General features: G+C 39.4%; 1 protein-coding gene across 3 annotated transcripts in view; it reads left to right on the top strand.

The window, feature by feature from the left end:
• KCMF1 (potassium channel modulatory factor 1) overlaps positions 1-27,561 on the top strand; it is a 75,678-nt gene that overhangs the window by 18,712 nt on the left and 29,405 nt on the right. For all 3 annotated transcript variants that reach the window (XM_082671874.1, XM_082671875.1, XM_082671876.1), the window contains exon 2: positions 26,269-26,436. In XM_082671874.1, the coding sequence (XP_082528000.1) occupies positions 26,269-26,436 (168 nt within the window). The remainder of the gene's footprint in view (positions 1-26,268; positions 26,437-27,561) is intronic.

Here is a 27,561-nt window from a genome sequence, read left to right on the forward strand (position 1 = left end):
CTGGAGGTGGGAAGTAGATCCCAGAGTAGACTGAGCGCCCAGGAGGTGAGGGACGTTTGTGAAGCAGACAGCGAGTGTGAGGGACCTTGTAGGACAATTGTTGGCCACCGATCTGTTCGGTAACTGGGGGACCACAAATTTATTTGACCTTGACTTCTAGCAAGAAATACATTTTTACAACACCCAGAAAAACACACACAATGGAAACAAAAGTTTCATGAAATGGTCCCCTGTTTGCAGTGTACTCTGATAATTTTCAGTTGTTTTCAAGAAATTCTGATTAAGATCCACTATATTAATGATTCTCAACCCAGTCAGACCTAGTGCCTCATTTATTCTTATAACAAATATTTTAAGGCTGTTGATTATCCTGAAATAAAGTTAGTAGATAGGTCATCAGGTACCTTAGATGTTACAGTGAAGTAGTTGACGGCCTGTACCTACTTACAGTAAATACCTTCGGATTCAATGTAAAATAGATAGCTAGTGGGAAGCAGCAGCATTGCACAGGGAGATTAGCTCCGTGCTTTGTGACCACCTAGAGGGGTGGGATGGGGAGGGTGGGAGGGAGGGAGACGCAAGAGGGAAGAGATATGGGAACATATGTATATGTATAACTGATTCACTTTGTTATAAAGCAGAAACTAACACACCATTGTAAAGCAATTATACTCCAATAAAGATGTTAAAAAAAAAAAAAAGAAATAGGCTCAGAAGACATACCGTATAAAAATCATAGGAAAATGAAAGAGTTGAGATATATGTAGATACTAAAATAAAAACTGTTAGAATAAATAAAAACAATATATGATAAGAGGAAGAGGGAAATTTTTAAAAATGGAAAATATGATAAGAGAGGGAAGTAATTTTACTTGATGTGAGGATAACATAAGAAATTAGACTGTCCACATGGAGAAGTAAAAGTAGTATCACATACTCACCAGTGAGTTTGACCTTATTTATACCTGTGGTGTCAAAATAATTCCCTGTGAAATGACCTGGCATGAGACAAGGAAGTGATGAAGTCTCACAGAAAACCTGGAAGAAGTCATCATTAGCAACCTGCTTTCAGACTCTAGTACTTAACTACCCTGCAGGGCATATCCTTTGATGGGCAGTGGGGTGTAGAGGATGGATTAGAAAAAGAAACAGTTAACAGCCATGTGGTAAACTTGGAGAGACATTCTCAGAGTAAAAAAAGAAAGAGAAGCAGCCCCAAAATAAATAAGTTTAATAGTTACTTTTCACAACATAGATTTCTAATATCGGATAACATATAGGATGATCTTGATGTGAAATTTTTTTAATGTTAATAAAGTTTAGAAAGAACCCTCTGTTTCATAAATCCTTACTAACTTAGTGTTTAGAAATAAATCTATTCAGAGACGTCTCTGTTACATACTATTTGAAAGTTACGGCTATAAAAGCAGTCTGATAGAGGTATGCTGTACTGGAAACTCAGCTACTACAAACAGCTTGTCATCAGATTTTCTGAAATGCTAAACAGTCTTAGTCCTAAATGAAGCAAAACAGTCTTTTCTTAACTTATAGGATAGTGTCACACCTGGAAAATAAGTTAACTAAAGCGTCAGGAAATATTTTGTGTTTATGGGGAAGATGGAGTTTGGTAGTATGCTCAATTTTAAGGTTTTTTGTTTTAATTTCCTACTTGAATGTCTGGTGGGAGATTTGGAAAATCTTGTTGGGATACTGGGCAATTCTTTATTGCATTTCCAGACTCCTAGCATCTTTGGTGCCTTTCCCCCAATAAATGCCAGTAGGACCCCAATCATTGTGGTGACCAAAAAATAACCCCCATAGGCTCCCTGGGGATGGTACCTCCCAGGTGAAAGCTTCTGTGATTAAACTGATTTTACTGGGTCCTGAGCTACAGTTTGCAAAAACACTTAGGGAAGCCTCTGGGTCCTCCTGAAAACTAGTAGAATGACTTGCAACATTATTGCAAATGTAAGATGGTTATTTCCCTAGTGTTGATAGGTCACTTCAGTTTGCTTTTGTTCTTTACATTCTGGCTTTCATACTCCAAGACAGATATTGATGGTCTTAATAAACTCATTTGACCTCCAATTTAGATGGCCTCATCCTCCAGTGAAACACTCAGAAATTCTTTCAAAGGCATGTATCAGTTTGTCTAATCTCTAAACACAGCCCATGCATTGACAGAGCACTCACTACACTGTTTTGAGTGTCATTCATTGAACCATCTGCCTCCTTGTTTCTTGGGTTTTTTTTAATAAACTTTTTATTTTGTAGTAATTTTAGATTTACAGAAAAGTTGCAAAGATGGTAAATAGACTTCCCACGTACCCCTCACCCAGTTTCCGCAGATGTTAACATGTTAACTTGACAAGTTTGTCATAACTAAGAAACCAACATTGATGTATTGTTACTCACTAAACTATAGAGTTACTCAGATTTTTACCAGTTTTTCCCCTTATATCCCCTTCCTGTTGCAGGATGCAGTTCAAGATTCCATGTTGCATTTAGTGCTTCCTGGTTTGGACTTGAGTAGCTGCATGGAGAGCAGTGCGTTCTTTCTCTGTACTGGGTCTGTGTGGAGCCGGCACATTTTCTCCACACTGCATGCTCTCTGTTCTTCTCATTTTGTCTCTTAGTAATTTCTCTTGACTGAGTTTCTAGATCTTTTGCCATTCTGTCAGTATGTTGTATTTGTTTCTCATTTTAAAACAAGACATCCAGAACTGAATGCAGTTCTTCACATATGGTCTGACGAGAGCAAAATGTTGTGGAAATATTACAGTTGTGTGTCCCACATGACAGTTAATGTAGCCTAAGCTTGTTTGTTTATTCCCTCACTTTTGTAAGCAACTGCATCCCATATTGGGCTAATACTGAAGCTGAAGTTCTGCTTACTTAATTCACCCAGAGTTTTTTTGTTTTGTTTGCTTGCTTGTTTTAATCACATGAATTGCTCTTTAATCCAACAGCAAGACATTATGTGAACCCCTTTAAAAATTCATCTCGTTTGTTTTGGCACACCCATTTGCCTCTTTGAATTTCTATCCTGTCCTCCAGTGTTTTAACTGTTTCTTTTATGCAAATCTTATAAGTATGCTTTCTGTCATTTTCTAAGACACTAATAAAAATATCGTATAGAACAGGGTCAAATACAGGACCTTACCATGGCACAAGATGGCAAGTGAAAAGAAGCTGTATAGCAAGTATGTAACTGTATGAGGAAGCTAAAAAATGTTGTCAGCATAGGCTGAAGGCCGTGATTCAGTGTTACTTATATGCTGACTGGGGTGGCGCCTAAACTAGAACTCTTGCAGAATGAGAGCAAATGAATTTTTTGGAGGACTGGTAGGTGGAGGGTCAGTTTTACCTAAGAATGGAGCCAGCTGTTATTCCTAAAACTGTCAGCTTATGCTTCATTTGACTGGATGTGCCTGAAACTTCTACTTTAAGAGTTCATGAGCCTTTCTTGAATTAGGCCTTTTTATGAATGGCATTGAAAATTTTGGAGGACTTTAGACACACTTTTTTTTTTACTATCAAGGATTTTTTTTTTAATATTTATTTATTTATTTTTGGCTGCATTGGGTCTTCGTTGCTACGCACGGACTTTCTCTAGTTGCAGCGCGTGGGGGCTACTCTTCATTATGGTGCGCGGGCTTCTCATTGCAGTGGCTTCTCTTGTTGCGGAGCATGGGCTCTAGGCACGCAGGCTTCAGTAGTTGTGGCACGTGGGCTTCAGTAGTTGTGGCTCGCAGGCTTTAGAACGCAGGCTCAGTAGTTGTGGCGCATGGACTTAGTTGCTCCATGGCATGTGGGATCTTCCCGGCCCAGGGCTCGAACCCGTGTCCCCTGCATTGGTAGGCAGAATCTTAACCACTGCGCCACCAGGGAAGTCCCTCAAGGATGTATTTGAATGATACTTCCTTTTCAGTAGTGCCTGTTCATGTATCATTTCCCATTTTTCTTTTTTGTTTTTCCTGTTGGTCTTTTCTTAATCTTTAAGAGCCCATTGTTTGTTGTATTTGTTGCAAATATTTCTCTCTATCTGTTGTAATTGACTTATTTTGTGGCTCTTTTGTCAATATTAAAGTTTTATACTTACCTATTATCAAATTTACATTGTGCTTCCTTGCCTCCTTTATGGTTTCAGGTTCCCTGTATTGCTTAGAAACTTCTCACACACTAAGAGGTAAAATAAAGAGATCCTCTTGTAGTTTCTTTTAAGAAGTTCATAGCTTTTTTAAAAAATCTAAACATACTTGCCATTTTTAAGATATATGCCAACCAGTCAGTCCTTTTCGTTGAGAATGGAATTTTTATGCATGTGTGAGAAATGTGTCATGCATTCAGAAATGTGCAAGATGTCTACATTCAGTAAAAAGATAATAAAACAAAGGACATTGTATCCATCTGTATTAAAACATAGGCTGTCTCCCAGACATGTCCATAACCACTATCTGGACCTTTGTCTTGATCGTCCTCTTGCCTTTCTCTATAGTTTTATCCCCAGTAAATCTCTTCCTATCTAAGCAGCGTATTGTTTAGTTATGAATCGCTGAGTGACAAGCTCAGAGCTCTCTGTGTGAGGAAAGGGCAGTTTGCACCATTGGACACAAGCTGCTAGGAGAGGAGAAGCTGAACAAAGTCTGTCTTCAGCCTCCCTGGGAGTTTCCCAGAGACCCTTTGCAGAAGTCACTGGGTGAGGTCACGAGTGGACCTTGAAAGATCAGGGCCACCACAGAGCAGGGGATTTGGCTGGGCCTTCGTGTGGACCAGGGTGGATCTCCAGCCGAGATGCGGTCAGAGGACAGCCGCTCACATCCCCCGCTCTCAGGAGCAGGTCAGAGCAGAACACTTGTGGGGTGAAGCTGAACTCCCTCCTGGAGTGGAGAACAGGAACTCACTTCATCAGCCAAGTCCAGATGAGCAGCGGAGCCTGGGCCAGACGCCCTGAGCATCATTCTGTCCTCAGGTCAAAAGGAAAAAAGTATATAATTTTGTGTGTGTGTGTGTGTGTGTGTGTAGTTGATTCTTGTTGTTCTTGGTAGCTGTGTTCTGTAAAGTTGCCGTGAACACTGAAGTAGCAAATACTCAACCAATGCTCCAGTAGAAATACAGGGCTACGTTCCTGTGAGCCTCTGGTCACACTTGCATCAACAGATCAATACATAACCTTGTTTTCTGTGTGTTTCTGTTGAAAGACACCTTACTTAATATACAGTTGATTCATAAACATAGAAGTCATAGCTAACAGCACTATAATTCATGACTGGACAGAGTTTATCTAACACATATTTTCTCAGCCTTGTGGTGCTTAGGAACACTAGACAGCACTTCAGCACTTCACTAGGGGCCACTTTAAACAGTGAGATCACCTACAAACAATACAGAAAGTTGAAAAACGTGACAGTACATAGACCATGAAAAGGATGCTTGTTTACAGGATGAACTGAAACAAGAAGGCAGAGCGGCCACTTGTTTGAGCTCAGCTAGGAATGTGCACATTGGTAACTCAGATGTGCATGAGTGACTTTGAAAGCACTGCAGGTATGCTATGTAAGTCTGTATGTGTGTGTGTATATATACACATACACACACATGTACACATACACACACACACGTACACATACATACACACACACAAAAAACAGGGAAAGTTAATCCAAGATGTTAGACGCCAGGATAGTAACTTGGGGTAGTTACTACCAGAAGGGGCGTAAGGGAGACTTTTGTTCTGTTAACTTGATCTGGGTGTTAGTTACGCAGGATGTGTTCACTTCGTGAAAACCAAGCTGCGTATTTATGATTTGTGTATTTTTCTAAATGGTGTTCCACTTCAGTAAATAGTGTAAAACAAACAGTACTGTGGCCTCAGGATCTGGGCGGTGGCCACTCATTGGGCACGGCTTTTGAGTGTCACTGCTCTGTTGTGGACAAGTTGTTCTCAGCTACTGCATGGCTGTCATTCTGGGGGTTCCCACTTCACCATCTTCCTGCTGATTTTAGTTGCTTCTCTCTTATTTTGGATCTCCTGTTTCCTAGATTCGATCTCCCCATTATTTCCTCTTCTCACTCTTCTGTAGTTTCTGGAGAAAGGGTGCACTGGGAATAATTTTGTAAGAACTTAACAAATATGAAAATATTGTTAATACTACCCTCATCCATGAATGATAACTTTGCAAAGTATATAATTTTAATTTGGAAGTTCTTTCCTTTAGAACTTTGATGACATTAGTGTATTACCTTTTGGAGTCCAGTGTTCCTGTTGAACATATCAAATTCTTGATCTTTGTGTGTGACCTCTATTTCCTTCCTCCCCTATTCCCTCTCCTGGAAGGTGGTAGAATCTCCCTTAAGCCTGCTCTTTTGAAATGTGGTTACTTGCTTTCCTTTTATCCATTTTGTTCGGTACTGTATGGGTCTTTTCAGTCTGTCAATTATATCCTCTTTTCTGGAAAGTTTTCTTGAATTATTCTGTTGATTATTTTCCTCTCCTCCATTTTCTCGCTTTCAGGGTAAAGTTTTAAGAACTCTTAGGATTTACTCTGTTAACAACTTTCATATATAACACACAGCAGTGTTAATTATCTTTGTCATGTTGTGCATTTCATCCCTAGTACTTATTTATCTTATAACGGGAAGTCTGTACCTTTTGACTGCCTTCATTCAGTTCCCCTTTCCCCCACCCCCTGCCTCTGGTAACCACAAATCTGATCTCTTTTTTCTATGAGTTTGTTTGTTTTTGAAGTATAATTGACCTACAATACTGTGTTAGTTCCTGTTACACAACATAGTGACTCAATATTTCAGTACATTTCAAAATGATCACTACAGTAAGTCTAGGTACTATCTGTCACCATGCAAGGATATTACATAGCTATTCACTATATTCTCCACACTGTTTATTTCATACCTGTGACTTGTTTATTTTGCAACTGGAAGTTTGTACTTCCTGATCTCCCTCACCTATTTCTTTCCTTTCCCTACCCCCTCCCCTCTGGAAACCACCTATTTGTTCTCTGCATCCGTAGCTCTGTTTCTGTTTTGTTATGTTTGTTCATTTGTTTTTTAGATTCCACATATAAGTGAAATAATACAGTGTTTGTCTGACTTATTTCACTTAGCATAATACCCTCTAGGTCCATCCATTTGTCACACATGGCAAGATTTCGTTCTTTTTATGGCTAGGTAATATTCCATTTTATACATATGTATATATACGTATGTATGTATACATACACACACACACCCCCCACATCTTCTTTACCTATTCATCCATTGATGAGCACTTAGGTTGCTTCCATATCCAGCCCACTGTAAATAATGCTATAGTGAACAACGTAGGGGTATGTATATCTTTCCTAATTAGTGTTTTTATTTTGTTCAGATAAATACCCAGGAGTGGAATTGCTGAATTGTATGGTAGTTCTATTTTTAATTTTTTGAGGAGTCGCCATAATGTTTTCCATCTCCCTGATGATTAGTGATGATGGGTGTTTTCTTCATGTGCCTGTTGGCCATCTGTATATCTTCTTTGGGAAAATATCTATTCAGGTTTTAATCGGGTTTTTGTTTTGTTTTTAATGTTGAGCTGTGTGAGGTTTTGGTATGTTTTGGATATTAACCCTTTATCGGATATATTGTTTACAGATATCTTCTCCCATTCACTTGGCAGCTTTTTCGCTTTATTGATAGCTTCCTTTGTTGTGCAGAAGCTTTTTAGTTTGGTGTAGTCTCATTTGTTTATTTTTGCATTTGTTTTGCTTGCTTCAAGAGACATATTCAAAGAAATGCTATTAAGACCAATGTCAAAGAGCTTCCGGTTTTTTTTTTTTTTTTTTTTTTGGTTGCACTGGGTCTTAGTTGCGGCAGGTGGACTCCTTAGTTGCGACTCACGTGCTCTTAGTTGTGGCTCACCTGCTCCTAAGTTGCGTCATGTGCGCTCCTTAGTTGCAGCCAGTGGGCTCCTTAGTTGCGGCACGTGTCCTCCTTAGTTGCAGCCGGTGGGCTCCTTAGTTGTGGCTCACCGGCTCCTTAGTTGTGGCATGCGAACTCTTAGTTGTGGCATGCATGTGAGATGTAGTTCCCTGACCAGGGCTCAAACCCGCATCCCCTGCATTGGAAGGCAGATTCTTAACCACTGCACCAGATGGGAAGTCCCACATTTAAGTCTTTAATCCATTTTGAATTTATTTTTGTGTGTTGCTAGAGAGTAGTCAGTTTAATTCTTTTACATGTAACTATCCAATTTTCCCAACACCATTTATTGAAGAGGCTGTCTTTTCCCCATTGTATATTCTTGCCTTTGTCATAGATTAATTGCCCATATAAGTGTGGGTTCATTTCTGGGCTCCCTGTTCTGGTCCCTTGATCTATGTGTCTGTTTTTGTGCCAGTACCATAATGTTTTGATTACTTTGTAGTATAGTCTTGATGTCAGGGTGCATGATTCCTCTGGCCTTGTTCTTCTTTCTCAGATTGTTTTGGCTATGCAGGGTAGTTTGTGTTTCCATACAAATTTTAGAGTTATTTGCTTTAGGTCTGTGGAAAATGCCAATCGTATTTTGATAGGGAATTCATTGAATCTGTAGATTGCCTTAGGTAATGTGGTCATTTTAACAATATTAACTCTTCCAATCCATGAACGTAGTATACCTTTCCATCTGTTTGTGGTGTCTTGAATTTCTTCCATCAGTGTCTTACAGTTTTCTGAGTACAGGTCTTTAAGCTCTTTAGTTAGGCTGATTCCTAGGTATTTTATTCTTTTTGATAGGATTTTAAGTGGTATTGTTTTCTTAATTTCTCTTTCTGATAGTTGTTAGTGTATAGAATATGCCACAGATTTCTGTATATTAAGTTTGTGTCCTGCAACTTTACAAATTCATTGATGAGTTCTGGTAGTTTTTTGGTGGTGTCTTTAGGATTTTTTTATGTATAGTATCATGTCATCTGCAAACACTGACAGTTTTACTTCTTCCTTTCCAATTTAGAATCCTTTTATTTCTTGTCTGATTGCTGTGGCTAGACTTCCAATGCTGTATTGAATAAAAGTGGTGACAGTGGGCATCCTTCTCTTGTTCCTGATCTTAGAGGAAATGCTTTCAGCTTTTCACCATTGAGTATGATGCATATGTGACCTTTATTATGTTGATGTTTGTTCCTTATATGCCCACTTTGCTGAGAGTTCTTTTTTTTTTATCATAAATGGATGGTGAGTTTTGTCAAAAGCTTTTTCTGTATCTGTTGAGATGATCATATGATTTTTATTTTTCAGTTTGTTAATGTGTATCACATTGATTGATTTGTGGATATTGAACCCTCCTTGCATCCGTGGGATAAGTCCCAGTTGATCATGGTGTATGATCCTTTTAATGTATTATTGAATTAGATTGCTAGTGTTTTGTTGAGGATTTTTATATCTGTGTTCATCAATGATATTGGTGATATTGGTCTATAATTTCCTTTTTTTGTGTGATATCTTTGTCTGGTTTTGGCATCAGGATGATGCTAGGCTTGTAGAATGAGTTTGGAAGTGTTTCTTCCTCTGCAATTTTTTTGAATAGTTTGAGAAGGATAGGTGTTAATGTTTGGTAGAATTCACCTATGAAGCTGTCTGGTCCTGGACTTTTGTTTGTTGAGAATTTTTTGATTACTGATTCAATTTCATTACTGGTAATTGGTCTGTTCATATTTTCTATTTCTTCCTGATTCAGTCTTTGCAGATTATACATTTCTAGGAATTTGTCCATTTATTCTAGCTTGTCCATTTTATTGGTATATAATTGTTTTTAGTAATTCCTTATGATCCTTTGTATTTCTGTGGTGTCAGTTGTAACTTCTCCTTTTTCATTTGTGATTTTATTGATATAGGCCCTCTCTCTTTTTTCCTTGATGAGTCTGGCTAAAGGTTTATCAATTTTGTTTATCTTTTCAAAAAAGTAGCTCTTAGTTTCATTGATCTTTTCTATTGTATTTTTAGTCTCTATTTCTGCTCTCATCTTTACGATATCTTTTCTTCTACTAATTTTGGGTTTTGTTTGTTCTTCTTTTTCTAGTTCCTTTATGTGTAAGGTCACTTTCAGGATATTGAAACGTCTAGATTTGGGTTCCAGTTTTCTTCTCTTTAACGTTCTATTCTCTCTCTTTCCCTCCTGCACCTTCTCCTTCTGGAAATAATTTAGTTAAGATTTAACTCAGACTCTTCTCTTTTCAGTAATACTTGCATATTATTCTGTTGTCAACAGTGCCTTGAGTTCCCTAGGTCAGAGGCCCTCTGTTTTACCCTCTTTAATGAATAAACTTACTATTTCCACTTGGAGTAGAATATGTTGGAAAGGCAACTTACAAATTTAACTGCTTCTGGAAGAGTTTTTACATCTTTCATCTTTAAATGATTTCCACTCTAATCCAAGTTCCAGCAATACCTGATGCTGCCAGTCCCAGACATTTTGTTGAATGTGTACTGTAAATTGGGTGGTTTTTTTGCTTCCCCCTTTACCCATACAAGGATTCAGCTTTCTCCAGCCTCCTAACTCCATTACCACTCATCCATCTGCTTCCCAGCTTCCAAAATTTTGTTGCTATTATTTATTTGTGTTGTCCCTATTCTTATGAAATTGTCTTTTTTAAATTCCAATACTAGATTTTAAGATTTTCAGAAAAGAACAAAATTAGGTCTTACCTTATTATCTGTTCTAGACCTTATCATCACAGAATTATGGTTCAGTCTTAAATGCCACTGTCCAGTGCACTGTTGTCCAATGCAATAGCCACTAGCCATGTGAGCCCTTGAAATGCAGCTGTGCAATTCAGTGTGGAACTGAATTTTTAATTTTATTTGTTTTTGTTTGTTTGTTTGTTTGTTTCTGGCTGTGTTGTGCAGCTTGCAGGATCTTAGTTCCCCGACCAAGGATCAAATCCATGCCCCCTGCAGTGGAAGTGTGGAACCCTAACCACTGGACCACCAGGGAATTCCCTTTATTTTATTTTAATAAATTACATTTAAATAATCACATGCGTCTAGTGGCTGCCATACTGGACAGTGCAGGTCCAGTGCTGGTGAACTAGGAGTTGGAATGTAAATTCTAGTCAGCATATCTACTACATGGACGTTTTTTTCCTGTTTCCTTCTCCTTAATTTATTTCTTCATTCATATCAGTGTGGACACGTGGATTTCTGTATTATTCAGTGGGCATTATTTTTTTATTATTGATTTTGATGCTCAAATTATCCCAGATTTGGACAGTGGAAACCCCATTCAGGTTTCTTCTGTGTCCTTTTGACATGTACCCTCTTTCTGGATCATTCATTCTAGACCTTAGACATTACAGGCTCCTCACGTACTCACCCTGTCCTAACCTCTGGAATCATCCATTTCTCCAAGGAGCTCTGGTTCCTCTTAGTGGAGGATAATGGAAACCAAGATCTGGTTGCTTGGTGGGCTCATTGCTGCTGGACCAGCACTGCTTCTAGGCTCTGTAAGCTGACAAGGGATTTTTAAAGACTGATGGCTTTGGACAGCACGGATAAAGAGATATTTCTATCATTGCAAAAAGGGGAAAGATGGGGTTACTAGAATTTAGGAGTTCAGAGACTCCTACTTCCCCAGGCCCATCTCTACACAGCTGGTGCTTGGCCTTTGAGTGGATTCAGCTGGTTGGTGATGAGAATGCCAGAAGAGCTTGGTGCTAGAACCCCTCTGCTGCTGGAGGGGTGCTTTCTCTCTCCCTCTTTAACCTCCCATTGGCAGAACGTGAACCAGAAGCCAGCTGCCAAGGGAATATGAATAACTTGAGTTTGCAAACCCTAGACCATTGTTTCTCAGCCTCAGCACCACTGACATTTTGGGCCAGGTGGCCATCCTGTGCTTTGTAGGATGTTTAGTAACAACATCCCTGGCCTCTATGCACTTGATTCCAGTATCCACCCCACCCCCAAATGTTTCCATATATAGCCAGCTATCCCCTGGGGAGGCAAAATGACCCCATTGAGGACCACCTCCTGGACCATCATTGCAGAAAAGAATAGAGAAGGGTAGACTTGGAGCTGAGAAACAGTAGTACTAACCAGCACCCTACTTTACTTTACACAACCTTGAAGTGTGAAGGAAGGGAAGAGAAATTAACATTTACGTTCCTGTTACAGCCCTGCAATATAGAGAGATTAGTATATGCTTTTTTTTTTTTTTCTTTAGTTGATGAGGAAAGCAAAGACCAGTTAAGTAATTTCTTCGCAGTCAGGCAGGGTTCAAATCCTTGCTGATAAAGTTATTCGTTTACATGCTCTTGAAGTTTGTGCTTGAATTTTTAGGTTGTAGTTATTGCCATAGTCTTTTTAAGTGGGGCAACTATTCTTTTGAGTGTTGCATTTTCAAGTCATTATGGATATATTGTCAACCTGGGTGCATTTTCTGGATGGTGCCCTACTGGAGCCATGCTTAGAATAATGGCTAAAAATGTTCACAAACAGAGGGAAGAAGAAACATGAATAATATTTGTTAGGCAATTCCCTGGTGGTTCAGTGGTTAGGACGCTGTGCTCTCACTGCTGAGGGCCCGGGTTCAATCCCTGGTCAGGGAACTAAAATCCCGTAGGCTGTGCGATGTGGCCAAAAAAATAAATTATGTTAAAGCCAATGTCTTATTTTGTTTTTTAGTTTTGGATACTTATATTTAAGTACTAGTTAACTTGATTTCCTAGAGATTTGCTTCAGACTATACAAGCACTGCCTATTTTTCTCATTTTGCCTTTATGCCTAGTCCTTTACTTCTTTCTATTCCATACTGTTGTGTGTCACTCTCAGTGGTAGAAAGACATGTCCTCTCTCAAAGGAAATCTCCCAAAGATCAACCTAATACTTTACAGTACCTTGCACCTTGCATGACTCATGATCGCCTCAGACCTAACATCCAAAGTAGGCTAGTGTGCTTTCTAAGCCAGACGTAAACCGCTTTTTCTCTTCCAGTGCTAGAGCATTCTCTGTACTTTGCGTTATTCCTAGTCCTCTCCAGAGTTTTATATCTGTTGTAGGTCTCTTTGCTTTAAAATCAGTGAAGGAACTAGAGCAGACACAAACATAATGTAACAGTTGAAGGTAGGATTTTTGAAGACCTGTTAGATTTAAAATCGGTTCGCCTAGAAAAGAGGAAGGGGACTTCCCTGGTGGCGCAGTGGTTAAGAATCCGCCTGCCAATGCAGGGGACAAAGGTTCAGTCCCTGGTCCGGGAAGATCCCACATGCCGCAGAGCCTCTAAGCCTTTACGCCACAAGTACAGAGCCTGTACAGACCCAACACAGCCAAAAAAAAAAAGAAAAGAGGAAGAAGTGACTTGATTCTTTTTTTAAATAAATTTATTTATTTATATTTGTTTATTTTTGGCTGCACTGGGTCTTCGCTGCTGTGCGCGGGCTTTCTCTAGTTGTGGTGAGTGGGGGCTACTCTTCGTTGTGGTGCGCAGGCTTCTCATTGCAGTGGCTTCTCTTGCTGCGGAGCATGGGCTCTAGGCGCATGGGCTTCAGTAGTTACGGCACACGGGCTCAGTAGTTGTGGCTCGCGGGCTGTAGAGCGCAGGCTCAGTAGTTGTGGTGCACGGGTTTAGTTGCTCCGTGGCATATGTGATCTTCGCAGACCGGTGATCAAACCTGTGTCCGCTACATTGGCAGGTGGATTCTTAACCACTGCGCCACCAGGGAAGTCCCAGAAGCGACTTGATTCTTGTCTTAAGCTGTGTAGTGGCTTTCTGAGAGCGGATTTAGAGTAATTGCTTTATGTGGAGGAAACATGGAACAAAGGGACCTGAAGTTGTGTTTCAGTGTTTTGAAGAGAAGGTACCTCAGGGACTGCTTGATATGAAGCGTTGTGTCAGGGTGAGGCTAATTGTGGGGCTCTGTTGTACTCTCCCAACTAGAACAGGTCATCTTATATTGCTCTTATTTGTTGGATGTGTTCCCATAGTTCTCTGCCACTTACTCTTCATACTCTATTTTAATTGCTTGTTTACTTATCTTTATTCCCTATTAAACTTTAAACACTAAGTGGGCCTATAGGTGCTCAGAAACTTGTGTTCATTGAAGTAATGTTGTTACAGTAATTTAATACAAAATTATCTCCTAATATCCGTGCAGGACAAATCCTTTACACTATAATAGAAAGGGCTGTCATGTGCAGACTGTGAATTTATCACAAATAAATGTGCAGACATTTCTAGCTCAAATAATTATTAAATAGTATGTTTTCTGGTCCCTCCCTATTCATCTTGTGGTTTTCTTCCCCTTTCCCTAAAACAGTTGCAGAAGATCAGTTTTAAAGTGTTTAAACCATAGGCAGGATGTTCTGGGGTGGGGGGGTGGCAAATCCCATTAAGTATGTTTCACCCTTTAGTTGTTTAAAATGACATTCTTCTCTCTCACGAATATATGTAGTCTGTCTTTCCAGGAAAGGCAAGAGGTCCCCTACTGCTCTTTGTACTGCATTGGCCAACTATGCAATGGGAAGGCATTCTAAACAGCAACTTCAGCCTGTTGTCAGTGCCCACTAGTACGCTGTCCACGTTGTCTGTGCAGTGCCTAGCGTACCCAGATTATACACTGTGCTTGGGAGAAGTCATTCTGTGAATGCTTAGCTTGAAACTCAGTGACTAGTTGATACTTCAGCAAGAATTAACAAGTACGGGATATAGAATCCATCTCTGGGGCCAAAAAACATTAGTTTTATTCTATAATTTCATTAGGTCAACTATTTTACCCATTTATACCTCAGTGTAAAACCAGCCATCCTGTCAACCTTCCATGCTACTGTACAAGTTGAGATGGGATTGGGGGAGTTTTGTCTGTGTTAGGTTTTCGTGGAGTTTTTAACGAAACATTTTAAACATGTAGAAAGAAAGATTTTGCAGATATGGACGAATTTCACTTTGTACCCTTTCTTGATTCCATTCTATTTCCTTCCTTTTTCTCCCTACTTCCCAGAGGCCATCACTTCTTGGAGCTGGTGTGTATCCTTTCCGTTCACATTTCAGCATGCTTTCCACATATGTATGTGTCCATAAACTCTAATTATAGAGTATTGTGTATTTTAAAATTTACATAAATGCTTCCATGTGGTTTGTATCCTTTTACAACTTGTTTTTGTGGGGACTTATACATGATAATAGCAGTTTGTTGGAGTACGATGTTCTAGAATTTCACTATGTGATTATGTCACGTATAATAATAGGTTGTTGATTCCCATGTCTGAAGATGTGTGTATGCCAGATTTCCTTATGTTTGAAAAGACCAAAAAAGAAAAATAAATTATATATTTGAGTCATATTGATATTCTGCTGTGATTTGAAAGAGTGAGGCCTGACATGTTTCTTGCTTACTGAAATTTTATTTTTTTTATTTTTTAAGGTTTTTTTTTTTGTCTTTGTTTTGGTTTGGTTTTGGCTGCGTTGGGTGTTCGTTGCTGCACACGGGCCTTCTCCAGTTGCAGTGAGTGGGGGCTACTCTTTGCTACGGTGCACGGACTTCTTATTTTGGTGGCTTCTCTTGTTGCAGAGCACAGGCTTCAGTAGTTATGGTGCGTGGGCTCAGTAGTTGTGGCTCGTAGGCTCAGTAGTTGTGGCACATGGGGCTTGGTTCCTCCGCGGCATGTGGGATCTTTGCAGACCAGGGGTCGACTCCGTGTCCCCTGCACTGGTAGGTAGATTGTTAACCACTGTGCCACCAGGGAAGTCCCTTAAATTTTAAATAAAAGAGATGGTGATGTTTTTAAACATTTACCAATATAGGACATGGATTTTCAAAAAGTTAAGAGAACACTACTCTAGAATAAGAACTTAACAAAATAGTGACTTTAGGTAGAACTGTGTTTGATCAATTATCAACCTCTGGAAATATATATATATATGTATATGTAAAAACACCTGCCTTGAAAGTAATTCCTCAATCTCAGGGTTTCATTTTAGAGAAGCTATGTGGTAGGTAAAATTAAAGTCTCTCACGAAATAAAGAATTAAGGGAAGAATAATAAACATGACATTAAATGTATATCTCTATGCCATAGTAAATAAAAGTTCTAAAGACATCCATTTCTGAAACAAACAAAAAACAGATTAATTGTTGTCAGATGATCTGCTTTAGTAGGTAACCCTTCATCGTCATCACCGTTGGTCACTTCATGATGGTGCGCCCTAGGAGCAAGCTGCATAGTGCTTGTGGGCCTCAGTTTATTCATCTGTAAAAGAAGAACAACAGTTCAGTGACCAAGCCCTTAGCAGGTGCCTGAGGCAGCAAGGTCAGTTAAACACTAATTGGTTAGTGGAGATGATCTGAGGGAGAGTCTCCTATGTCATTTTTTTTTAACATCTTTATTGGGTTATAATTGCTGTACAATGGTGTGTTAGTTTCTGCTTTATAACAAAGTGAATCAGTTATACATATACATATGTTCCCATATCTCTTCCCTCTTGCGTCTCCCTCCCTCCCACCCTCCCTATCCCACCCCTCCAGGCGGTCACAGAGCACCAAGCCGACATCCCTGTGCCATGCGGCTGCTTCCCACTAGCTATCTACCTTACGTTTGTTAGTGTATATATGTCCATGACTCTCTCTCGCCTGTGTCATTTTATACCTGTTTTAAGGGCTTTAATTTTTCAGACGGATCCCAATAGGTTTGAAACGTAATGTGTTTTTTACTAGTGTTCTCCTTTACAAGGCTCTGCAAAATGCTCATGTAATCACTAGATATTTTAATAAAAATTACCACCTTCTTTAAGGGCACTTGTCTTTTTGGGAGGGCTAGAGCTTTCTGCCCTTGCCCTGTAGGCCTGCCTGGAGGGTCTTTAAAACAGGGCAGGGCTTCTCTGGTGGCACAGTGGTTGAGTCCGCCTGCCAACGCAGGGGACATGGGTTCGTGCCCCGGTCCGGGAAGATCCCACATGCCGCGGAGCGGCTGGGCCCATGAGCCATGGCCGCTGAGCCTGCGCGTCCGGAGCCTGTGCTCCGCAACGGGAGAGGCCGCAACAGTGAGAGGCCCGTGTACCAAAAAAAAAAAAAAAACAAAAAACAGGGCAGTGTTTCTGATTAGTGTGCATTGTTTATAGCAACTAAATGGAGTTGCACACATATTTGGAAATATTGAGATTTTAGTTTTGGCTTTTATATATGAAATTGTTAACACAATCTGTGGCTGATAAAAAACCTGCTTCCCAAGAACAGACCCTTCGTTTATACAGCTGGCAGCCAAGCTCTTCTGGGCTAATGTTGCCGAATGGGGGCTGATGCCTAGAAGTATTCGGCACAGCATTTTTGCTGACTTAATTTTCCTTTCTCCTACGGGAAACAAGTACCTGTTGTTCAGTCCCTTCTTTTTCCCCCCTACTTTCATCATTCAGTCATTCTTACATCAAGAGGTCTATTATAGACACACATTAATCCTTGTTTCCCTTCTCTCTTTTGAGCTCTTATCTAAATACTCTAGGAAAATGTCCCTTTCTCTTTTCATCCACTTCATTCAGCAGATACCCACTGAATTCCCACTTTGTCCCAGGCATTCCTTACACACCTCTTCTTCCTTCGTTTTATGTGTGAGTCAGAAAATAGCTCTAATCATGGCTGAGTATAATAGTAGATTGAGTAATATAGAAGCTTCTCTATTTCCAGATGAGAGGTTCTGAAAGACTATTCCTAACTAAGCTTACTCATGAGCAAGTCCACTGTTACTAAGGTAGGTTTCTGTTCGCAGGCCAGGGATGCATTTCTACGAAATAAGAGCATAGAACAGTTCTTTAAAACCAAGGAAAACAGCCAGTTGTTCCAAAATGGACCAAATTTCACTACACTAAAAACTTTTAGAAATGAATTAAACTTCCCTCTGAAAAAATGCATAAGGAACTCCTTAAATATAATGTCCAACCCCTGCCTTTCTGTCCACTTTGTTGAACAGACATGAACTAGCTTGGAATCATCCACAGCCATGAAAGAAGTTTTATCGTATTTTCCAACTACCTCATGACTTTGTTGTGAGGATTAATAAAGTAATTATGAAAATGGGCACACAATAAATAGTGATGGAAGTTGCTGCTATTACCACTGGAGTATTATAGCTCTGTGTAGCAAAGACCTTTACTCACTGCTGTATCTTGGCGCAGAATAGATAGTAGTGGAAGGATAGGTGGCTGCTCCTCATTGTTACATGTCATCAAACTTGTAGAATTCCACCTGAAAACAATAAACCGGAAGTTAGAAAGCTGAGTCCCAGTACAGAAAAGGTTGTTTTAAATGGCCGGGTAAATGTATCACAGGTTCAAGCAAGTCTGCTAAGTGTGAAGAACACACATACTACAAGATCTATTTACCAGGCTGTTCCATGTTTTCCCATAAAATTCCTCGCCATCACCCTGCCCTTGTTCTTCTGAATCGTACCCTCCCCAGGTGTATACGCTCCTTCTGATTTCTCTTTTCTCTGCCCCTGGCATCTCTTTAACTATAGGTCTTTTCTCTTTTTTTATTTTATTTATTTTTTAAATTTTTCTATTTCTGGCTGCGTTGGGTCTTCATTGCTGCGCTCGGCCTTTCTCCAGTTGGGGCGAGCGGGGGCTACTCTTTGTTGTGGAGCACAGGCTCTAGGCGCACAGGCTCAGTAGCTGGGGCTCACGGGCTTAGTTGCTCTGCGGCATGTGGGATCTTCCTGGACGAGGGATCGAACCCCTGTCCTCTGCATTGGCAGGCGGATTCTTAACCACGGAGCCACCAGGGAAGTCCTAAAGGTCTTTTCTTTTTCTTTTTTTGCTGTACGTGGGCCTCTCACTGTTGTGGCCTCTCACTGTTGTGGCCTCTCCCGTTGCAGAGCGCAGGCTCAGCGGCCATGGCTCACGGGCCCAGCCGCTCCGCTGCATGTGGGATCTTCCCGGACCGGGGCACGAACTCGTGTCCCCTGCATCGGCAGGCAGACTCTCAACCACTGTGCCACCAGGGAAACCCATCTCCTTTTGAGTCTCTCCCTTTATCATATGGCATAGATTTTTTTTTTTAATAAACGTATAGAATTACGTGTGTATTTAATTGGGGGGGGGGGTGCGGGATTCTGCTCCTAATTCTAAAAATAATTGAGTAGGGCTTTCTTTTTTCTTTAAAAAGAAACAAACTCCTAGAGTTACTTTACCTTTGCAAGGCATGATTGATTCTATTTCCCCCAATGTTTCTTTTTTTTTTTTTTTTGCGTTACGCGGGCCTCTCACTGCCGCGGCCTCTCCCCCTGCGGAGCACAGGCTCTGGACGTGCAGACCCAGCGGCCATGGCTCACGGGCCCAGCCACTCCGCGGCACGTGGGATCCTCCCGGACCGGGGCACGAACCCACGACCCCTGCATCGGCAGGCGGACTCTCAACCACCGCGCCACCAGGGAAGCCCCCCAATGTTTCTTTAATAGAAGGGGGGAAAGCTTTCTACTCCTGATCTAGGCTCCCAGCTTGTGAAGCATTATAAAATTTGTCTTAGGTTCCAGCAATTTTGCTTCTAGAAATATCCATTGATCATCTTCTTTAATTCTGGCTACTTCTGCTGTTCACTGAATTATAAGAGTTCATTTCTTTAACTGCTTGTGTTCATCTGAGATCCTCTTCAGAAGGTTGCATGATTCTTCAACCATCTAAATGCAAAGAGCCTCTTTGGGAATTGCCCTTATCATTGTCAAGTTATTTTAGTGGCATAGTTCTCTGTGCAGATCTTAATATTAAAATTGTTCTATAGCATGTAACACACACACATTCTTTTTTTAAAAGTCACACTTATTTAGAGATGCATAGGGCCTGAAGAGAGAATTCACTGAAGTAAAAAGAGAGCCTTCTCTCCAAATTACATGGCATCTAGAAGTCAAAATAGATTGTCAGTGGCAAAGGCTGAATAATCCCAGGGCTTCAAATTCAGGTGGATGGAGTCTCTTCCTGTTGTGTTTCTTTTCACTGTGTATCTTGACAGATAGCTTTCCCTTTGTCGACCTTCGCTTCCCACCACCTCTCTGTTCCCTACCTAAAAATTCGTTCAAATCAAAAGAAAAAGCTGTATCAACCTTTGGGTTTTTCTTTTAAAAGATATATAAATGTATATTTAATGTACACGTAATATATATATAAGTAAATAAACCTTTGTTTATTTTAGAAAATTAAGAAAGAAAAAAGACTTTACATATTATTTCGGTGGATTTTTAAACATCTGTTCCCACTAGAGGGCATTCTTTCCTTTGATTTTAGTTCATAGCTTTTATGTATTTATTTTACAGAACTGCTAAATATAAAGGTAAGTGTTGAGGGTTTGAATGTGTTCAGATATACCTATTATAGATAGGGGTTGTCAGATATACACCATTCTTTTTATGTAAGTTTCACACATGGGCGTGTCAAAATTGAGGATAAGCTGTATTTCCTAGCATTTTTGTTTGTCTTGTTAGGTGAACTTGGTCAGATGGGGAATCACAAATATCCCACCATAACTTTAAGATGTAGCTTGTGTAGATGTAGATATGGTACATATATACAATGGAATATTAGCCATAAAGAAAGAATCAAATAATGCCATTTGCAGCAACATGGATAGACCTAGAGATAATCATACTAAGCGGAGTACGTCAGAAAGAGAAAGACAAATACCATATATCACTTATATGTGGAATCTAAAATACGACACAAACGAACTTATCTACAAAATGGAAGCAGACTCACTCACAGGTACAGAGAACAGACTTGTGGTTGCCAAGAGGGTGGGGGCGGGGATGAATCAGGAGTTTGGGGTTAGCAGATGCAAACTGTTATATATAGGATGGGTAAACAACAAGGTCCTACTTGTATAGCAACAAGGTCCTACTGTATAGCACTATGTTCAATATCCTGTGATAAACCATAATGGAAAAGAATATGAAAAAGACTGCATACCTGTATAACTGAATCACTTTTCTGTACAGCAGAAATTAACACAACCTTGTAAATCAACTATACTTCAATAAAATTTTTAAAAAAAAAGATGTAGCTTGTGCTAGTTGCCATGTTACAAAGTAGTGACTGTCCGAATTTGTTTATGACAATATGGCTAAAGCTAGATTATTCAAGGATGAGTTGCGTATTTTATTATTTGGTTAACTCAGTTTTTGCAGGGTGTATATAGTATAGAGTAACTGAAACCTAACATTTTTTAAATCCAGGAGATCTCAGTGCTAACACATAGTGGTTCTCCAGCCTTGCCTCTCAAGGCGATATTTTATTTGACAATATTTGAATTCTTGTTGCTATAATAAATGATATTTTTCTATAGGAACTTTTTTTTAACATCTTTATTGGAGTATAATTGCTTTACGATGTTGTGTTTCTGCTGTATAACAAAGTTAATTAGCTATATGTATACATATATCCCCACACCCCCTCCCTCTTGCATAGGAACTTTAGTTCTTAGCATCTTAAATATATCTTATTGTTATCTCACCAGAAGGAACTTCATTCTTCCTATCAAGGAATTGATCGTTTTACATATGCCACGTATATGTTCTGTTTCAGATTTTCCTGAGTCTCCTGGTACCAGGTAGAACATTGTTATTAACCAAGTGACTGTGCATTGAAGAGCTGGCTTGTTTTCCCTGATAGGAAAGCACCTGTAGTAGACACAAAGGGAGCACATTTTGTTAGTCTGTGTTATAGAGTGAATTCTGACAGGTATACTTGGAAGAGGTTCTGTTTTGAGTGAGAAATCTGGGGTTCTTTTCAAAGCTACATGAGATTTAGTAATTTCGAGTTGGGGCAGAGGGAGACCGGGTTACTGTTGAGAAACTGTGGCAAAGCCTATGCATGCTTCTGTGCTTCTATTCAGAGACTTCGAGCTACTGTCGAGAGGTGGTATGGAATCGTCTCTAAAGTGAGATATTGACTAAAGCTTATGATGACAGATTAGAAGTATTAAATTGGCAGAGCTGTTACAATGAGAAGGAGTAGCAGGTTGTCTGGAAAATTATATGTGATAAAATATTTTTACTTCCGACTTCTTGTTCATAGTACACTCTTCACCAAAACAAATACTCTATAACATACTTGCTGCTATAGATTATTATTAAAGTTACTCTTACTTATGTTGTAAGAAACCCTGCCGAGAACTTACCTAATATAATGTTTAATGGTCAGACTGAAATATATATTTGTGTTTGAAATAATGACCTTGAATCACAAAAGTTGTTAAATGTCTTTTTTGGGTGGGGGGAGAGGCACATGACTTGCGGGACATGACTTAGTTCCCCAACCAGGGATTGAACCCGCGCCCACAGCAGTGAAAGCACGGAGTCCTAACCACTGGACCGCCAGGGAATTCCCCCAAAACATACATTTTAGAAATGATTCCATCAAAAATAGTTAATAGGGCTTCCCTGGTGGCGCAGTGGTTGAGAGTCCGGCCTGCTGATGCGGGGGACACGGGTTCGTGCCCCGGTCCGGCAAGATCCCACATGCCGCGGAGCCTGCGCGTCCGGAGCCTGTGCTCCGCAACGGGAGAGGCCGCGGCAGTGAGAGGCCTGGGTACCGCAAAAAAAAAAAGTTAGTAATTTTTTAAAAGAACCTCAGTTTCTTAAAGGGCTAACAGTTACTGAACTCCAGCTGGATTGTAGGTGAAGCCTGACACCACTCGACATCCTCACCCCTTAGGAGAGCATTTAGATTTAGATAGCTTCGAATTTTATCAGCCGAGTAGAACAGGCAAGGGACAGGCATCATCAGCATGTCCCTACTGAAACTGATGCAGTGTTTGGCAATATCACCATCCCCAGTCGCCTTAAGCTTTGTTCATTTATACTTGTCGGTGGGCATCCCCACCACAGAAAGAAAAGTGGGGCCCGCAGAGTAATGGTGGATGGGACATGCCGAAAAGTTAGTGTTCAAAACTGAGCTTGCCTTTCAGGCACCTCTTTAGCTCAGTTCACACTACATTTTGTTTGACAAAGTTATTGTACCCTGTTACATTAAACTTTCATTTGTGAATCTGAATAGATACTTACCCCTTTTCAGTACCTTCAGTGCTGTGCTAAAAGCATTGTCATGCTTGGAAGCTATTTTGAATAGGCAGATTTTGAAGTATTCCATCTTTTTGCCCACCATCTTTTCAGTGAAGCTTTCTTTGTCCACACTATTTATCCTGTTTTGCTTTATTTTTCTCCATGGCACCTATCTTCCAACTTGCTTTATAACTTAGTTTGGTTGTATGCCTGTCTTCACCCACTCTTTTAGGCTATCATTCATTCTTTTTTAATTCATTCTATAATGGACGGTTGATGGCCCTTTGGGTTGTTAACAGCCTTTTTTTTTTTTCTTTCCAGTTGCCAAAACTGCTTTGAACATTCTTTTGCATTCTTCTGGTGCTCCTGGGCAAAAGTTTCCCCAGGGAATAGATTTAAGAGTGAAATTGCAGTCACAGGAATTGTACATGTTTAACTTGACTAGAATATGAACAAAATTTGCAAAGTAGTTGTGCAGATATGTGTTCCCACTAGCAGCGTCGAAGAGTTTCTGTTGCCCCTTGTCTTCTCTAGCACTTGATATCAACAGACTTCCAAGCTTTTGCCAGATTGGTAGATGTAAAATGATAGCTCATGATGGTTTTATTTGCACTTTTTTGATGACTAATGAGATGAGAGTCTTTTCATATATTTATTGGTCAGTTGTGTTTGTTGTTCTTTGTAGTGCCCATTGAGGTCTTTGCCCATTTTTCTGTTGGATGTTGGTCATTTTTTACTGATATGTGAGAGTTCCTTAATGTATTCCTTACTTCTGTCTGTCACGTATGTTGTATTTATCACCAGTTTCTGGGCGTTGTCTCTTCTGTCACTCTAGGGTATTAAAAGTGAAGGAAAAGTCTTAATTTTAACGTGGTTGAATATATCTTTTTATGGTTTGGGCGTGTGTGTGTGTGTGTGTGTGTGTGTGTGTGTGTGTGTAAGAAATTGTTTCCTACTCTGAGCTCATAAAAATATTCCCTACATTGTCTTCAGAGATTTTTTCACTTTCCTTTCACGTTTGTCTTTAAACGATTTGGAACTGGTTCTTGTGTGTAGGATCTGTGAAAGAGATCCAATTTTATTTTCCCCATATATGGGTGATCACCTGTCCTAGTACCATTTATTGTCTACTCTCTCCTTTCCCCACTGATCTCTAGTGACCTTACTGTCATGAAACAGATTTCAACATGTGTGCATCTGTTTGGGGGCTTTCTATACTGTTCCTTTGGTCAGTTTGTCTGTCTCTATGCCAATGCCATTCTATCTTTATCACTGTAGCTTTATAGTAGCTCTTGATATGTTAAGCAAATCCCTGCATCTTGTTATTCTTCAGGAATATCTTGGCTATTCTTGACCCTTTGCAAATTGTGTAAAAATTTGAGTCAGCTTATCATGTTCCACAAAAAATTCTTTTGTGATTTTTTTTATTAGAATTGTATTGAATCCACAGATCAATTTGGGGAGAATGATATTTTATTATGTTGAACCTTCTAGTCAGTGAACCTGGTATTTTTATTTTTTTAAAGCTCTTTGTCTTTGAACACATTTTTACTAATTTACTTCATAAAGGGCTGCATATCTTTGGTTGGCTTTTTTAAATTTATTTATTTTATTTTTATTATTTTTGGTTTCGTTGGGTCTCAGTTGCGGCATGCGGGATCTTCGTTGCAGCGTGCGGGCTTCTCTCCAGTTGCAGCACGCAGGCTTAGCTTCCCCATGGCGTGTGAGATCATAGTTCCCTGACCAGGGATTGCACCTGCGTCCCCTGCATTGGTAGGTGGATTCTTAACCACTGGACCACCAGGGAAGTCCCCTTTCGTTAGCTTTATTCATAGGCACTTTTCAGAAATGCTACTACAAATGACATAACGTTTTTATTGTGGTAAAATATGCACAGCATATCATTTTAACCCTTTTTGCAGGTACAATTCAGTGGCATTAGTACATTCCCATTGTTGTGCAACTATCACCACTGTCCATCTCTAGAATTTTTTTATCATCCCAAACTGAAACCCATTAAACACTACTCCCCATTCTCCCTTCCACCCAGCCTCTGGTAACTAACCACTGTTCTACTTTGGTTTGTTGGGTTTTTTTTTGGGGGGGGGGTTGTTTTTTCTGTGAATTTGACTAATCTGAGTACCTCATATAAGTGGAATCATAAGTGGCATTTTAAAAATATACCAGTATTTGTCTTTTTTGAGTGAAGAAATCAGTGTTTTATTAAATTGGTTTTTGTATTTAGCTAACTTGCTTAAAATATTAATTTCAATAATTTAGCTGGGGTTTTCTGTATAAACAAGCATATCACATGTGAATAAAAGGCTTTCCTACTATTAATTAAACCTGCCTATTGAGTTTTAAATTTTAATTAATTTTTTGTATACCTAGATAGTTCATTTTCAAATCTGTTGGTCGCCTCTTCAAGCTCTTCTTTATTTCTTTTAAACTGTTAAGTGTTATTTGATATTCGATTCTGTTATAAACTGTTTGCCATTCTGATTCTGCTGTTTCTGCTACTTTCTGATGGTGTTTTGTTTTTTGTTGGTATTTTGTGTATGAGCTGTCATTCCTTCAAATTTTATTTCTGCCAGCTGCCTGGTGGCAGTACTAATTTAGGACCACTTTAAATTAAATTCTTGACCTGAGAACCATTTGGGAGTCTGAATTTGGGCTCTCCACTTACAAGAAGTCTGGACTGGTTTGTAGTTATAACTTTTCAGGGTTTTGTTGTTGTTGTTGTTGTTTTGTGCCTGGGGAGAGGGGGATTTCACGGGTAAGTTTTGTAATTCCCTAGGGAGGGTTTCTAGCTCACCCATATACTGAGGGTATATTAGGGTCTCAGCTTTATGAGGAGTTGCCTGTTCAGACACCCCGCCGTGGCAGACCTTGGTCTTTGCTTCCTGTGTCTGTCCTGCAATGCTGTGAAAATTTAAGCTCAGATTTTTCCAAATAGATGCCCACTTCTTGAGTGATTCCATTTAACCATTCCTCTTTCACTTGGGTTTTGCCCTCTTGCTAGTTCATCAAGGCATTTAAAACGTTTCTCTGCATTTTTTGAAACATTTTAAGTTATTTCCATTAGGAATGTAAATCAGGGGAACAAATCCACCATGTAGTTGGAAATTCCTATATCATTTTACTATGTTGTTCTTAGTCATTTTGGAAAGGAAATCTGGGATTAAATGCATATTTTTTTATTTATAAAATTGAAATGGAGAGTGGCCTTTTACGGCTGCTGATTAATGATATTTCTTTTTTTTATAGGTGTCAGCTGTGATGCATGTTTAAAAGGAAATTTTCGAGGTCGCAGATATAAGTGTTTAATTTGCTACGATTACGATCTTTGTGCATCTTGTTATGAAAGTGGTGCAACAACAACAAGGCATACAACTGACCACCCAATGCAGTGCATATTAACAAGGGTAGATTTTGGTACGTATTTAATTAAAATTTTAATGAATTATCATTTAGAACTTTGTGTGTATGTGTATGAAGAAGTAAAGGCAAAATGTTCTAAAACTGTCCCCAGTAGAGTACATGAGGCTCCAAATTCATTAAAAATAACATGAGTCTTACTTTTATATTCTAAGTAATTTTTCCTCTTATAGTTTATTTATGAAAGCCATTCAGAAATAAATACAACCGGCAAGGTATGAAACGGAAGAGTGCCTCAGTAAAGAAGGAATAAAGTTTAAACTGACCGTTCTTGCTAACAATACACAAGTCTTCTTGCTCTGGTTATCAGGAAGCAGATTATTTCTACAGTTGATTAGAAGGCACTGTCAATTCATAAGAAAAGCTTTAAATGTTTCATGCTGTAATTTCTTACTAGTCAACACTTGTTATTATCTGATTATAGCCATCCTAGCGGGTGTGAAGGTGAAGTGGTGGTATCTCACGTGGTTTTGATTTGCATTTCTCTGATGGCCAGTGATGTTGACCATCTTTTCTAGTGCTGATTAGCCATTTGTGGATCTGCTTTGGAGAAATGTCTATTCAGATCCTTTGCCCATTTTTTAATTGGGTAATGTGTCCTTTATTATTGACTTTTAATAGTTCTTTGTGTATTCTATATACAAGTTCCTTACAGATAAATGACTTGCAGAAATTTTCTCCTATTCTGTGGGTTGTCTTTTCACTTTCTTGATGGTACGCTTTGAAGCACATAAGTTTTAATTTTGATGGTGTCTAGTTTATCTGTTTCTTTCCTTTGTTGTGCTTTTAGTGTCATATCTAGGAAACTATTGCCTAATCCAAGATCATAAAGACTTAAAATTATGTTTTCGTCAAAGGGTTTTATAATTTTAGTATTTACATTTAGATCTTTGATCCATTTTGAGTTAATTTTTGTGTGTGGAATGAGGTAGAGTTCCAACTTCATTCTTTGGCATGTGAATATCCGGTTGTCCCAGCGTCATTTGTTGAAAAGACTATTTTCTACCCAATGAATTGTCTTGGCATTACTGTTGCAAATCGGTTGACCAGAGGGAAAGGGGAAATTGGGGTGTGTTGGTCAAAGAGTACAAAGTTTTGTTATGCAAGATGAATAAGTTCCAG

Source organism: Grampus griseus, assembly GCF_964374135.1.
Source record: "Grampus griseus genome assembly, chromosome: 15".
In the NCBI taxonomy this organism is placed as follows: domain Eukaryota; kingdom Metazoa; phylum Chordata; class Mammalia; order Artiodactyla; family Delphinidae; genus Grampus; species Grampus griseus.